The 16042-nt window shown below is 40.4% G+C and overlaps 1 protein-coding gene across 1 annotated transcript in view; it reads left to right on the top strand.

The window, feature by feature from the left end:
• Nucleotides 1-15780, top strand: part of mtss1 (MTSS I-BAR domain containing 1) — a gene marked incomplete at its 3' end in the record, with an annotated part of 60706 nt that extends 44926 nt beyond the window's left edge. The window contains exons 7-15 of the mRNA XM_079241992.1: nt 5468-5625; nt 5729-5836; nt 6397-6494; nt 8213-8291; nt 8947-9123; nt 10655-10786; nt 11607-11757; nt 12149-12175; nt 14747-15780. Coding sequence (XP_079098118.1) covers nt 5468-5625; nt 5729-5836; nt 6397-6494; nt 8213-8291; nt 8947-9123; nt 10655-10786; nt 11607-11757; nt 12149-12175; nt 14747-15780 — 1964 coding nt within the window. The remainder of the gene's footprint in view (nt 1-5467; nt 5626-5728; nt 5837-6396; nt 6495-8212; nt 8292-8946; nt 9124-10654; nt 10787-11606; nt 11758-12148; nt 12176-14746) is intronic.
• Nucleotides 15781-16042: the final 262 nt, after the last annotated feature.

The following is a 16042-nucleotide window of genomic DNA, read 5'->3' as shown; positions in this document are numbered from 1 at the left end:
TTTAGGATGGTTGCTGACTGCCCGGGTCTCGGGGTCCCCCGGGCCTGCCTCTGACCTTTGCACAGGCTTGGTCACATTTGCATAATCATACTTTTTGAACATTCTTCACTCTGTATGTTCTACATGCTGCCACAGCCACTGTGTAGCTCTGTGGGTTTTTATACTAATGGCTGCTTTTGGTTTGTGTGTGTCTAGTACTTTGGCTTTAGTTAATATATATATATGTATATATATGTATTTATATATATGTATATGTAATATAAAGTTGCCTTTTCATCTCTTATTGGTACTCCTCATGATTGTTAGCTTTGTTTTCCTGCAAAGGCCATAGCATGTTCTCTGTTGTTCCTGTACAGGTGAAGCAGTTTGTCTGGTGTCTCTGTTTTCAAGGACCATCGCTTTCTGTTAGGGCTGCAACGATTACTCGGGTAACTCGAGTACAAAAATTGATCGAGGCAAATTATCTGCCTCGACGCATCGTTTGATAAATATCACGTGGTGATATATTTGAATTTATGCATCATCACGGCATTCTCAGACCACTGCGCTGTTCGGAGGGACTACATCACTGTTTCAGTAAACATATAAAATATTTAAACATTTATAAAATATATAAAAACAGAATCTGCAGTGTCGCCTACGGTTTGTCTGTACAGTATGACTGTTTCACCCGGACTGATGACGGACGTGTCAAACAGCAGTGGCGAGCGGTTTATTTCTGTCTGAAGATTCTCGTTGCTTTGGTCTCTAATGACAGAGAATGAAGAAGAGGGGAGGAAAAGGCCGAAAAAGTCACAAGTGTGGGACCATTTCTCACTGAAAAGGGCAGAAAACGTAGTGCAGTGTGTGTGCTGTATAGCAGGTGTCAATGTTGCAGCACCTGAAACGAACCCCCCGACACTTCACCGCTCCAGGCGGAGATTCAGCTTCGCGATTTATATGAACAGCAGCAGCGGCTGTTAAAATGTACAGTGTTATAACCGGTGATATCAGTCAGCAATGACGAGGCATGGCGAGGTGTCGGCTGCTAAAGCACATTAACAGTCTTGTAATCCATCCCTCATCTGTCTCTCCCGCACACACGCAGAGTCAAAGCGCATGTTTTAGGCAGCGTGTGGCGGCAGGCGTAGCCTCTGTTCCTGCAGCAAACTGTTATTCCGTATTAAACAGACACGCTTTTAACAGGCGCGTCGTCCACCAAGACATAGGCTAATTATGATACTTTGGACATGTTTACAAGACTGTCCTTCTTTATATGTGAATTCTTCTTTTAAAACTTTTAAAAGGCAGTAATTAGCGATTGTTTGAGAATTGTTTCTCCACACATTGAGCGCGTGCACAAACATGTCGGCACATTTTAAAAGTATCATATTTTAAAAAAATTTCCTCATGCATTAGGTAGTAACAACACATGCAACAGCTTCACAAATATACATTTATAGATTTACTTTGGTTGATTTCTTTCTTTTTTTTTTTTTTTTTTTTTTTTTTTTTTTTTTTTTTTTACAAATTATAATAAAAAAATAAATAATCGTTAGAGTACTCGATTACTCAAAGAAATAATCGACAGAGTGCCCGATTCCAAAAGTACTCGATAGTTGCAGCTCTACTTTCTGTCTGGTGTAACTTTATCTTTTCTTTCCTCTCCATTCTGCTTTTCTGTATTTTTTTGTAAACCCTATTTCTGTCCTTTTAGTCAGTCAGTGTGTTAAAAAAAATTAACGCATTTTATCAAAATGTTTGTTTGCGCAATTTCCTGGTACACCGATACACGCAGGACACTTCCGCTAAAACCTTGGTGTCTTTGGCCCTTTTGTTACTTTATTTTAAGGAAAAATAACTATCAAACCAGGGATATTTTTTTTTATTTTTTGTCTCCTGTTTTGAATGGAATGGAATGGAAATGCAATTAAATAGAACTTCCCTGACATTAATGTAGCTGACTTCGGTCCTTGAGGGCCAAAATCATGGAGGTTTTCCATGTATCCCTGTTCCAACATAGCTGACTCAAATGAATCACTCATTGTGCAGAGCTTCATAGGCTGTTGGATCCATTTAATGTCCGACACTGTAGGACCAGCTTTTGACACCCCTGGTCTATTATTTGATCATCTAATAAAATACAGTTTTTTTAAAAAAAAATGCTGCTTTGGGGTCAAATATTGTCCATCAGCCTGACCATCATTCTTCTTCCTATGATGCTGGACTCATTAACGGACTCCATCGTGAATAGCAGAGTTCTTTCTTGTCTTTTATTGCTGACTCTGTAAATTTGTCCCTGATGCCTGAGATTCTAATATAAACTCTATGCTGCCGTAGATATTCCATATGTAATGAAGTGGAATTAAAGAATTTATTACAAATATTGCAGCTCTTGGAGTTGTGCTGAGACTCCTTCTTGTTAACGGAGATCTGAACTACCTTTACCAACTCAGGGCTTATTTTTTTTTACATTCATTGGTTGTGTTACAACAGCCGGGTGGTCCTCTGATCTGAGCCCTGCAGGTTTTCTCTACCTGCAGGGCTGAAGCCACGAGGCTCAGGCTTAGATCAACAGCATACCGCTGAGTTATAAGTTAGCTCTGCCAACATCTTCAGGCTTTCATAACATTGTTCCTGATACGTAGTAAGGATCTGATAATGCAGCTTTAAATACTAGAGCTGACTTTCATTTTTTTTGTAATGCTAGCCGCAGTTCTGCTCTTGTACTGTTGTTGTTGAATTTGGTACAGATGTTCATAGACCTAAAAAGTTTGATCCCAATGACTTTGATCTGACTTTAGTCCAGCTACTGCAGACTTTACAGTGAGTTTGACACTTGTGGTTTTAAAGCTTGTCCAACATTAAAGGGAAATTCATGTTTTTCATGTTCATGTGTGAAAACTGACTGGAACTCTACAGATGTGCATGTCATCATGTTGATTCCCCCTTTTTTGGTCTGCTGTGCAAATGCCGTCCCTGCCATACATTCATGTAAGTATGTAGTGCAGACATTGTTCAGGAATATTTCTACAACAAGAAAAAAAAGATTGTTCTGCTTTCTTCTGTCTGGTATCTTGTTTTCTTTGTGGAGATTGATCCAGGTGTGTTATCAGCCGGCATGCTCATGTGTCTTCAAAAGGGCCTTTATGGACCCTTGTGGACTTCTTAGTATGACATCATTTATATATCTTATAGCAAAGCAGACTTGTTTGGAGGATGTTCTGATGGGGTGGGGCGATGAGAGCTTCTCCAGGGCAGAAAAAAAGAAAAATCCTCAGAAGCCTTCAACTTCTTGGTGCATGGATGGAAATAAGACTACTTCAAAACAAATCCTGCATTGTTTCCCTTTCAGTTTTTTTTTTCTTTAGTGTTCTTGCTGTGTGTTTGGTCCAAACCGGGTCCAGCTTCAATCATTGGTTTCACACCATTATTGCCTTGATTCATTGCAGGGCCCTAATCTCATCGTCACCATAAAGATCGTTAGGACATGCTGGTGAATGAAGTAAAATGTTTTGCTTTTGTCAGAACTGGTTTAGGTCACATGTTGTTGACTTCTTGCTTAGCAGCTGCAACCTTGATAAGTAAAATAAGAAAACTTTGCTTTTTAATCACCCTGTCAGCTTTTATTTACCTACAAAATAGCAGAAGTTACCAGGGGAGGATTCTAACAAACTGAGGTGAAATACAGAGCCACAGCAAAGCGATCACTGCAAACTCCCAACAAGAAGTTAGCAAGCCACTTTTCTCACCTCTGCCTGCTGTCCTTTTCTATGGCATCTGAAGGAAACCTTCAAGTACATGTTTACTACAGATGCACAATACTGGTATCGGCACTGGTGTCATTATCAGCTGATACTGGCTTCATATTAACTCAGTGGTGGGGAGGCCTGGTCCTCCAGGGCCGCAGTCCTGCATGTTTTCCATGTGTCCCTGCTCTAGCACACTTGTTTAAAGTCAAATGGATCCAACAACCTATCAAGTTCTGGGTGGTGACTCATTAATTTGAACCAGGTATGTTAGAACAGGGACACATGAAAAACTTGCAGGACGCGGGCCAAGGTTCCCTATCGCTGTATTAAACATTGTATATAAACCATTACACCAATACAATTAACCAATAAAATAGCCGGCAATGGGAGAAGATACTTCCTGTGGGAAGCGTACCAATGCAGGTGATCTGGCTTATTATTCTAAAGATGTATTAAAATAGAGATTTGGGGCATCAAATAAAGGAAACACATTGTATCATAAAGTCTGATTATTATTACAACTGGTTAAAGACTTAAACAAATTCTGAAGAAAATCTTGTTTATGGTCCTGAAGTTTTTTAGTTTTATGAAGGTGATTATTTTAGATTCAAATTCTGCCGCTGGACAAATGTGTTTTTTTCCCCTATTTTTAGGCTTATTGGGTGTTTAAGCTTCTCGATGAACAATCGGGAATCTGTTAGCTGTGGGGATATGAGCCTATTCTTCAGCCTGTCAGTGTGACATGTGATAGTTCAGACTGAAGAGGAAATGCATCTGCTTTGATGTAGGTCTGTAGGTCTCAGGTAGGTTTGGAATGAAAAGGACATGTCCAGCTTCTAAAATTACAAAGTACCACCTGTGAGACTGTGTTGTTTCACTACGCAGTGATGTAAAGTCTAAATAATGAATATATGTCACAGCTAAACATGTAATTGTCCTGCTTGGTGTTTCAATGTCTAGAAGACGCTTCAGGGCTTTTATTGCCACATAGATTTGTTAGGAAAAACACCATCTACAAGTCAGACTGCTAAAGATCAGAAGATTGCTCTGGCTGGTGTACTTGAAGCTGTTTCTAAGAAACACTGAAGTGGTGAATTAGTTTTTAGGGTTTGTCATGTGCTCTTCCAGGACGTACTCGTGCAGCAAGGCTGGTTTAAGCTCACATGCTGCTGATGGAGTCCAACAAACAGTGCAGTAAATCACATCACTGACCAAGGAAAAGAGATCATATATCTCTGCCTCTCAGATTAGCATCATTTCTGTGTCCGATATGTTGATTTTTGAAGGAAATTGTAATTAAATATGATTAATTCGACAACTAAAATCAAGCAAATGAATTTTAATACAGGTGCTATGCCACATTCAGAGTACTGCTTCTCTGTAGTAACAGGACAAGGTCAGGCAGCGTGTGTATGACAAGCAAATGTGTGCGTGTTGCATGTGTCCATACTGCTTTTATATGAGCATTATAGAGTTGCAGGGACCCCTGGTGGTGACATCTACTAAAGTGTGAAGCACTTGAAGCACTTGAAGCACAGTCCGAGTGTATTTTCATATTATTTAAATTCACTGATAAAGTCGTAGATGTTCCTTAATGTCCTTCCTGTCTGTGTTGTTACAGATGGCTCCAACAAGCATTGCACGTCATTCACCGACACAGTACCGATCAGGAGTTCTTGCTCTTGCTTTTCTGTATTTACTAACGCCAGTCTGTCCTCTATCTGTGCTTTTTGTAGGGAAGGGCGAAGCTCGGGGTCAGCTGGACAGCGCTCTGCAGGATGTCAACGTGCGCTACGCTGTTCTGGAGGAAACAGAAAAGCGAGCTGTGTGCAAAGCAATGATCGAAGAAAGAGCTCGTTTCTGCAGTTTTGTCAGCATGTTGAAGCCTGTGCTGGTCAGTTTGCATTTGAGCTGTGTGTGTGTTTTATTTTTCTTTCTTTTTGGCCTTGCAAATCAGTAAAATTGCTATAACTGTCAGTTCTAATGTGTGTTTGTAGGACCATGAGATTAACATGCTCAGTGAGGTTACCCACCTACAGACCATTCTGGAAGATCTGACCAACCTGACAGCTGAACCCAATAAACTCCCAGCAGCCAGTGAACAGGTGTTTTTCATTTCTCTTTCTTTATTTTGAGGCCTTTGACCTCTTCTTTTTAGCTAACTTTAGGCCAAATGGCATATTTTTCTCTTGGTAGAAGGGAAGGTTTTCTGTTTTTATTTGCATCTAAATGTTTAATCAGAAAGAGTTAACTTGTGGGGTTTTTTTATATTAAGCCCAATGGCCTTTTTTTTTTTCAAGCTCTAAGGATGAAAACACCCTTAAAACTAGCAAATTGTGCTTCATCCTTATCCGAAGCGGTTCATGTTATTGTGTAGTTTAAGAATACAAAATAGTTTTTTTTTCACTCAGTGTTTCATACGCTGCCTGTTTTGTGGTTACTCGAATGAGCAACAGATGTGTATTGATTTACTACTAAAAATATTCCCACAGCAAGCACAGTCTTCTCCTCCCTGAGTAATGTTTGTTTAAAGCTGCAGCGGCAAGCCGTTTTCAGAAATCCTTCTAGATGAATGAGAGAGAAACTAACAGACAGTAGGGATTAGGTCATGTGAGATAAATTGGTTAGCTGAGTCCTCATCTTTCTCTGTCATTTTGTTTGACAGGTGATTTTGGACCTGAAAGGTTCTGATTTCCACTACACCTATCAGACACCTCCAGCCTCTCCCAGTAACACTCTGTCCAGAAAGAGCAGCATCAGCAGGTGACTCTACAGCCGACATGGTTTATACCTGACTGAACCTCTTCTAACAGCATTTCTCTATGTGGCTGATTTGAGCTAAATCTCACAGGACTGCATAAAACAAGAAGGTCTTTAAAAAAAAACAAAAAACACTGTAAAATGCAACATTATGGGTGTTATATTAATGAAATATTAGCAATACATTAAAACCATATTTTCTCAAACCAAGTACAAGTACTTACATTTGTCTATTTAGTACCAATAGTACCAATAACAGAGTACCAATATGAGTACTAATAAATGTCATACTGATAGGAGGTGTGGACCATAATGCCAGCTGCTGCAACTGAGTGGCTCACAGTGTGATAAATCACATGGGTCATCCTGTGGCCATCCACTAAATCAGGGGTGTCTAAAGTCTGTCCTCGAGGGTCGCAGTTCTGCAGGTTTTCAGTGTTTTCCTGCTTCAACCCACTGGACTCAAATTCAATGAATCCAACAGCCCATAAAGTTCTGCACAGTGACTCATTGTTATGATTCAGGTGTGTTGGAGCAGAGAAACATCACATTTAGCAGCCTCACATTTAGAGCAGGACACCCCTGCTCGAAATGTGAGGCTGGCAAACTGTCATAGTTTCTGGTTAGACTGTTCAGCTGTGACAAGGCACCTACAGTATATGTCCAAAATCAGCCAAATCTCACTAAGAGAATGCAAAATGTGAAATTTGGGATTTAAAATATCTCTATTTCATTTTAATTTTGACAATCCTAGTTTTTAATCCTGGGAAAAGATTTTGGTCTGTTGGAAACGTTTCGAATCATTTGCATTCATCAAGCAGAGAAAACATGTAAAGAGTTTGCGGAAACTAAAATTGGACTAAGAACTGTCCAACGCATTATTAAAAATGGGGAGGATAGTGGGGAATCGTCTTTCAGAAAGAAACGTGGTCAGACAAAATCACAGATGGTTTTATATATGTGTTACTTAGAAATGTTGAATGACCAAAGTACTGATGGAAGCTCTTGTAAGATTCATTGTTTGATCGCCCTTCAATGACAGCCTGTGATTAAAAATGTCACTTTACCACTAGCAGGCTATAATATGTCTTTTAACTCTTTGGCTGCTGGGCACTGTTGTAGCAGGGAGCAAGAAATCTTTTTTTTCTTTTCGTTTATATTACTTTATTTTGTTCTTTCTGTCTTTCTTGCTTTCTTTTTAAATCAACATTTACCTGAAAGTTAATAAAGACAGCTCTGTTTGCAAAAATATAGGGAAAAATATTCACCAATGTTCAGAATAAAATCTCACCAAATGGCACAAATATATACAGCTTTACTTTCAGCATCCGGTGTAACTTTGCCTGTAACTTCAGTTTAGTAATTCCTTTAACTGTTTGGGCATTAAAAGACCTCACCCTGGAGGACATAAAGTTCATTTATCCATTGTTAGCAGTGGATGGAGAAACACTTAGCTTCTTAAACACTATGCTATTCTAAGATATATATCCTGTATACACTTAGGACAGCTTTCTGTATTCTTTTAATCTTATTGTAATTGTACTCTTTAATCTATAAGTTCACACACTGTTTAAAATGCGTATTGTCTGATGATTTGTCTTTAACTTTAACTCACTTCTACAGTAAAAGGTTCTGAAAGAGTAGAACCGTTTTTATTTCTGCTGATCATCGCTGCAACGTGATGGAGGGAAAATTAACCTGAAGTGCTTGTGGTTTGACAGCAACTACCAGTGTGGATCAGTGAGACATGTTCCTTCCTTGGACTCAATCAGCTGTGCTGTGGATGGAGTACACATCCAGGTAACACACACACACAAACATTTACAGAAACAAGAATACAATTTGCACTCCATGACCGAAAGTGTGTGGTCACCCCTGCTCACTTCTTTTATTGTTTAGTTTGAGGAGGTTGTTTTAGGTTTGGATCTTTTTTTTTTTCCTCTGTATTGTACAAACAAATTTTAAATTATACTTCACAATGTTATGAAAGCAGTGGGTTTTTTTTCCCCTTTCGTTACAGCAGTACAGTTCTATGCTTTTATCTCAGTTTAGAAGTTTTCCTGCCTGCAGACCTGGTCCTGTCATGCTACACCAGTATTTGTACTGGTGTGACATCAGTGATCTTGTTGCTGGTTAGAAGCAGATTGTCTGAGGCCAGTTTGTTGGAAACAACATCTGCAGCTTTACCATCAAAGTGAAAACTGTTACAACGCCAGATAAATGACATATATTCAGTCTTTGCATGTGGACGTTTCATCAGGGTCTCTGCAGACTTTTGGCCTCACAGTAAACAGTACTGATGATTGCATTTGTCTCATTCTTGACTCTTAATATCTTAATTTTAATTCATTCTAAACTTAAATCTCCTTTTCAGTCTCTTGAAAATAGAAACCTTTTATTCTGACAGTGACAAAAAGCACACACACACACCACTCTAACCCTTTCCTGTGTGTAGCGCTCCGTCTCACCCTATCTGCTGTATGGCTGTGATGAAAGCGGGCGGTCCCTCAGCGAAGGGAACTCCCCCTCTCGCCTCGGTCGTCAGGGCAGCCGTGGTCGCTATGGTTGCGCAGCCGGCTACGGCCACCACCCCGCTCAGAGCCGCCGCGTTAGCCGCAGAGATTTAACCACTGTGAGAAATAATTACAACTACTTCATCCTTCCAAATCCGAGTACCGTCCTGTGTTTTTTCTTTTTTTTTTTTTTTTTGCTGTTTGTCTCCCATCACCTCGAATACGACTCATCTCACAGCATCCCCCGTTGTGCAACCTTTTTATCCCAAGCCCATAACTCTGAGTTTAAACCCTTTGCATCCAATATCCGGATTTCACCCAGTCAAAATATTTCCAACCAGTCCTCATATATCCAGCTCCAGCCTCATCCCACTAAAGTTTGGCTTTGCCTCATATCTCTGTCAGTTCGATCTGAATTTTATAAAGTCAGTATTGTCTTTTGTCAGTTTTTTCTCCATATATACACTACTCTGCACTGTTTATGTATCGTTATCGTTTTAATATTTAATGTTTTAATATTTAATGTTTTAATATTTAAGTTGCGTCTGTTGTGTGAATTTAGCCTTTCTCATTCATTGTGCTTATCTGTCAGTACAAACTGACAGATAAGCACAATAAATCTTGCAAAATGTCACTGCTACATTTTACTGCTTTTCCTAAATGACACATTAGATTTTTTTTAAAGATCATTATTTTCTGTTTTAATATTTTTACTTTAACCCTTTTTAATCTGTTATTACCTTCACTCACATTTTTATATTAGTTCTTAGACATGTAAAATGTCTAAAATCTGGTGTAAAATACCAGCGGCATTTCAGTCAGATGCTACATTTTTCATTTTTGGCTTAAAACAGCCTGAACCCAAAAGAAAACACACAATCATCTAAAGTTCTGCAGAGAAAATGTCTTGTGATTTTGACAAAGCATTTTGCAGCGCCTCATCACGTTTGATCATGTCGTCACATGTCCTCCAAATCTTAGCCAGTCTTATTCCCACCGGCACATCTTCCCTCTGTTATCCTACCAAAACACCTTCCTGTTGTTAAACTATGTCAGCGTTGGCTCTTCATTGCTGTTGGTGTCAGTGTTCCTCTGGATTATGAAAGTGCACCATATGTAGACGTGTCGTCAAAGTTTTATTAAGAAGATAAATCCATAAAAACGCAGTTCATTATAACATTTTCAAAGTGATAAAACAAATTATTTCTTCAGATTCTTGTGTGATATTTTGACTGACATTCTGGTAGTTATTGTCATCGTCAGCCAATCAGTAATAGTTTTAAGATGTTTTGGTTCTCCAGCGGCTGTTGTAGAAGTCCTGCTGGTACAAGGAATCCTGCACATTTATCAGAAGTTACTGTTAAAAACAAGACGAGTCAATCTTACTCTGTCTCACCTTGTTATAAAGCATTCTGTTGCTCTGCTGGTGTAGAATATGAAAACACACTTCTAGCCTCTTCATACCTGCTTTGTACTTGCAGTCAAAGCTGCCGCACAGTAAAAGAGTGTGAATTTAAGGGATTGGCATATTGAATGAAGGACTTCTATGATGGCTCCAGGGGATTATCCTCTGTATGCTCGGCTGATGATGATGGTATTTACCTTGACAATACAAGCTGACTGACTGGCTGACTGGTTTGTTCATGACAGGATACTGTTGGCTCCACCAATCAGCTGGCGGCTGGGGGGAGCGGTGGGGCAGAGAATGGCCTGTTGGCTCCCCCGCACAATACCCATGTCCACCACGGAGAGCGAGCTCGAGCCATGTCTGCATCTGGAAAGGTAACACGACAAGATCTACTCTCAGGAAATGACAACAGTGTATTGTTTTACTGTGTGAGTTGCTCCATCAGTAGGATTTTTTTTAACACTGCTGTGTTACAGTTCAACACACAGGAGAAATGTCAACTTGCAGGGAAGTCATCTTAAGTAAAAAAAAAAAAAATTAAAAAAAGTTTAATTTCTTAATTAGAAGAAATTAGAAGATTATTACTAAAAATGGAATATAAAAGAAAATCTGACTTATCTAACTCGTCCTTCCTTGCTCATTTATCCTCTATCCATCATTCTCTCCTTTTATCAGGAAACTGTCTTTTACTTCCTTGTTAATTTATCCCTCCATCCATCTTATATTTAAGAGGTCTCTGCTTTTGTTTAACATCACTAAGAGTTTCACTGTTCGGCCTTTATATTTCAGCTGTGTGAAGCTTTCTCACTCACACACTGTGCCAGGTTACAGATTATTAGTTAAACTGTTTTTATGAGTCACACATGGGACCATTAGAGGTGAGGATAGTGCACAAGGTTGTAGCTTTATGCGGCTACCATAGATCACATGTTGGATACAGGCGTATATACGTCTCAGTGTTCGTCTGATTGCGTCTCTTGTTTGTCAGTGAACCAGTGCACACTGGTACAGATCATGTCAAAAGCTTCAGCAACCTGCTTCATATTTGTTTGATTAGAATTGAATTCAAAATGATGCACAGACACGTTGTACGTTAACATTTTCTCGTGGTTTTGTGTCTCTTGTAAATTCTGTCTCTTCATTTGGAACACTTGAAATGAACCTTGATATTTCCTCCTGCACTTTTTACTTCAGTCCTGCTCGGCTCGGGATCAGCTGGCGTTGACTTTGGGCGTGATGAATTCGGACACTCAGAGAAGCAGCAGAGACTCTCTACATTGTTCCAGCGGTTACAGCACCCAGACCACAACCCCGTCCTGCTCCGAGGACACCATACACACACACCGTGAGTGCTGACTCTAGTTTGACAATGACTAGTTTAATCAACTAAAGCAAACAAATAATTCTGGTACTTTAAAGGATGATTGTGCTTTTGATTTCTGGACACCTTCAGGCTCCGAATCAGAGAAAGTTTTGTTTTGCTCTCTACCTTCATACAGACTAAAGTAAATATTAAAGAGAAGAATATTGCAGCACATTCATGGAGCTCAAACTTTGAAAACTAATTTATCTGTCTGACTGAACCATTTATGTGTGTTTTCTTCTTATTTCTGGTGTTCTGATAAAACCGACTGTTCACCTGCCCGTCTGCTGAATATTTGTTCCTGTTTGGGTCTCTGTTGTGCTCCTTTGACTGGATTCATTTTCTTTGTTAAACTTCCTTCCTTCTCTTCCAGCTGTAAGGAGAGATCCTCCCTCCTATGGTAGGTCTCTGACTACCTGTCTGATTATCTGCCTGTCTGTCCTGTCGTCTGCTTTTCTCCCAGTGAGGGGCTGTTTGCATGTCATCACACCTGCATCCGGCATCCATCCACATTTATTCATGCTTACTTTCATCGTGTAGTATTGATCAGTATTTGTTGATATTATTTGTTTAAATTACGTGTAAAGCATGAGTTTATACATAGAGGATGGGAGGGGCTTCAAGTAAGCCTGCAGTCTGAGAGCAACGTGCACTGTTGGGAAAATGTGCAACCCTGAGATCTTTCATTTTGAATTATTTTCTGGCTTTAACAGAAACCAACGTAGGAAATGTAAACTTAGAAAAATATGTTATCTCTCCTGCTAGTTATTATCAAAACTTGCATATTAGACTGAGCTCCTAAATGTCTCTTTGGAAACATTAATTCTCTGGCAGGATGTTCCACAGACAAGGCTGATGGACCAAAACCTCGCTATTAGTTTAGTCCTCTCTGTGTGAATAAACTGTGCCACATGGTTGTGTGGTGGTTAGCACCGCTGCCTCTCAGCAACAAGGGTTTTGGTTCAAGCCTCAGCTGGGGTTCAGACAGCCGCCTTCCTGTGTGGGGTTTGCTCTTCCAATGTATGCTCGTGTTTGTTCTCCTACAGTCCAAAGACATTCATGTTAGTTTAATTGGCCTTGGATAGGCTGCAGCAACTTTGTACTGGTACCAGGTACCAGAGGACCTCAGGGTGTGTGTGTGGCACTGGGATGAAACTCGCTCTGTGCACAGAAAATCACAAAGAGAAATAACGTAATGTGCGGCAAATAAGATAAATAACGTCAGACTGTTTAGTTTTTACTACAAGGACAGAATATGAACATAGTTTAGAGGAAACTTCAGTGTTTTGGCCGTTGGTTGCATCTTGCTGTTGGTGATTCCAGCCAGGTATAGCTCAACTTTTTGTCCTTCCTCGAATATGAAGCAATTCATATTTTTGTGTCACGTGACACTCCTCCATCTCATATGGATAATATATTTCTGAATGAACTCTAAACAAAAGCTGGAATTTAAAGATTAATCTGGATCAGTCGGAATATTAGTCGTGAAAACTGCAACTAGATTTTTTTTTTCCAACAAAGATAACATTAAAATAAAGATAATGATTTAGTCATGTCTGAATTTAGAAGAAGGATATTCCTTTAGAAGGAGAGTCTTTCAGCCCTTTGTGTTTTTCTTTTTTTTTTTTAAGATGTTTTTGGGATCCCACAGGTATATCAGAGTGTCTTCTGTGTAATATTCTCTGTTGGAATCATTTTCAATGTAAAAAGTATCAGTCCAATGCAGCGCAGAACCCTCCGTGACTCACTCTGATGCCTGGGGAAGCTTTCGTTTACATGAAAAAACTGGAAGCTATTAGATAAATGTTACTTGCACCAGTCTAATTTAGTTTTGATCACAATCAATTCTCTGTAATAGAATGTATTTTGACCAGCGCTGTTTCTGTGCTGTGATGTGCTGTGAGTCCTGACGGAAACTCTCCAGACATGTCATTTCTGCAGCTTTTTTTTAGTGCAAGTAAAATCAGGGGCTTTTTCAATCTCTTACCAGCAACACCAGCACCAACCAGCTACTGTAGTTTATGGCAGATTACATCATTTAATGTACAACCAGCATTACATGGTAATAGATATGATACTGTGTCAAATGTAATAAAAAATTAATCTCCCAGGAAATCATTGATAAGACAATGATGTGTTTATCATTTTAGCTAAACTATACGTAAAATAAGATTATCTTATAATTTTCGGACCTAAAATAAATTTCTACCGCAGAGCTTGAAATTTGGCTGCCGTTGTTAAACAGGCATCATGTCCTCCATTAAACATGTTGGTTACATGTTTTCATATGAGCTTCAGTTAGTAATTATTTATTTATTTGTTTACTTTAGAGTGGTATATCTCCCAGTATCTCCTCCTTGCATGCATTTACAGCTTAGTGTGTTTTTGCTTTCAGCAGTGAAACAGGTTTGATGTGTTTGCTTGTTTATAGGTAACAAGTATCTTTCAGATTTTGCAAGATATTATTGTTAAAGTCTCACTTCCATGAGTGAAACATTTAGTTTTGTTGAGGTAGCTCTCATCTTCAGAGCCTGGCATGCCATCCTTCTCTCAGATATATCTGAGCGTGTGTTGTTTGTGAGCACCCTGGGGAACAAAAATGTCCTTTAAAACAGCATCGCCTTTGCTCTGTATAACCCAATTCCTCATCCTGTGTCATGAAACTGTACGACTTTTATAATGTTGCTGTGTTTCACATCATTTCCCAGAAGTTTTTCTTCTCAGCATAAATATTTGGACCATTCTGTTGTTTGCATGTCCCAAATGATGCGTCCCCTGATTGTTTCTTTCCATCCACATCCAGTGAGCTGCTGATGAAACCATGTGCTGTTTCTGCTTCTCGCATCAGGGTGTCAGATGAGACGGAAACAGAATAAAAATCTCAAAGCAATCAAATCAGTAAATGTGGGTAATGGCTTAATGCGAACAGAAAACTAACATTGTCTTTTTTTTTTTCTCTCTCTCTCTGCAGTGGACTGCGAGTCGATCTCACTTCATGGGGATGCTGACTCCATCTCTTTCCATCAGCTGTCTCACGGTAATAGCCAGTCAGACTTCGACAAGTCTTCCACCATCCCGAGGAACTCCGACCTAAGATTCCAGTACAGGGAGTTCGCTCAGTCCAAACGTCCTGCTTCTACCGTCAGCCTATTGGTTGATTGTGAGTTGAGTGGCGGATCTGTCCGTCAGCTGCCGTCCCACACAGCGACCATCCGGCGCAAACCTTCATCAAAACCGACTTATCGCAGAGGTACAATCAGCGGCGGGGTTCCCATTCCCATCTGCACACCGCAAGTTCCCTTCAAAGCCCTTGCAGGAAATGGTGGCAGCGATGAGAATGTTTTCACAGCGCCCCCTGCTGGAGGAGTGGTAGGCTTGGGTCACAGTAAACTCTGCACCTCCACCCAGAGCCTCAGTGCTTTACCTCCTCCTTCCTCTCCATACTACCAACTCGTTCCAGGTCAGATGCCCATTCCCGTGCCTGTACCTACCATACCCTCCCTGCCACCAGAGGGGGGGAACGTCAAGCAGCAACAACAGAGAGAATACCTGCAACAGCAACAACTCAACCACCAGCAGCAACGCAGTCAGCTCCAGCAGCACAACCAGCAGCTCCGCAGTCAGCAGCAGCAGCAGTGGCATCAACTGCAAATACAGCAACAGTTTCAACAGAGGCAGCAGCATCTGCAAGATCACTATCGCCTACAAGGCGAGGAACAGCAACAGTTGAACCAGCAACAGAATCAGAGATTGTTCCAGCAACAGCACCAGGCCCAACTCCAGGTTCCCGTTGCGCAGGGAGAACCTGCCAACCGGGACCCCAGCACTAACTATCAGCGCCTGGCTCATCCTTCCTCCTCCAGCCAGGACCCAGGCGCCGAGCAAGCGACCCAGCAAGGCGGAGGTGCAGATATGCTGACTCTCATTAGAAAAGTAAAGCTGAAAAGGACCATCACCAACGATCGCTCAGCCCCCCTCCTGCCCACTCCAGCCGATCACAAATGAGTCGGAACAAGTGACTGTTTCCTTTTCCTGCTGGTGAATTGTTACGTTTTCAGTCTTCAGTGCCTGAAAGGAGGTTCCAGACGGATTCGGCACGGGGTGAAATGAAACACACGTTGAGATTGTTGACTTTACAAACAAAACTGATAACTTGCTGGAAGTCAACGTTTGCTTTGTTTTAGTGTAAAGAGAAAAAAAAAAACGGCTTCCTCAAAGACTAGTTTGGTTTTTCAGGCTTTTCTCTGGTTTGGATTTTGACTGTAAA

Source organism: Telmatherina bonti, assembly GCF_933228915.1.
Source record: "Telmatherina bonti genome assembly, chromosome: 6".
Lineage (NCBI taxonomy): Eukaryota > Metazoa > Chordata > Actinopteri > Atheriniformes > Telmatherinidae > Telmatherina > Telmatherina bonti.
Note: the sequence above shows the minus strand (reverse complement) of the source record. Positions and strands in the feature narration are given on the sequence as shown.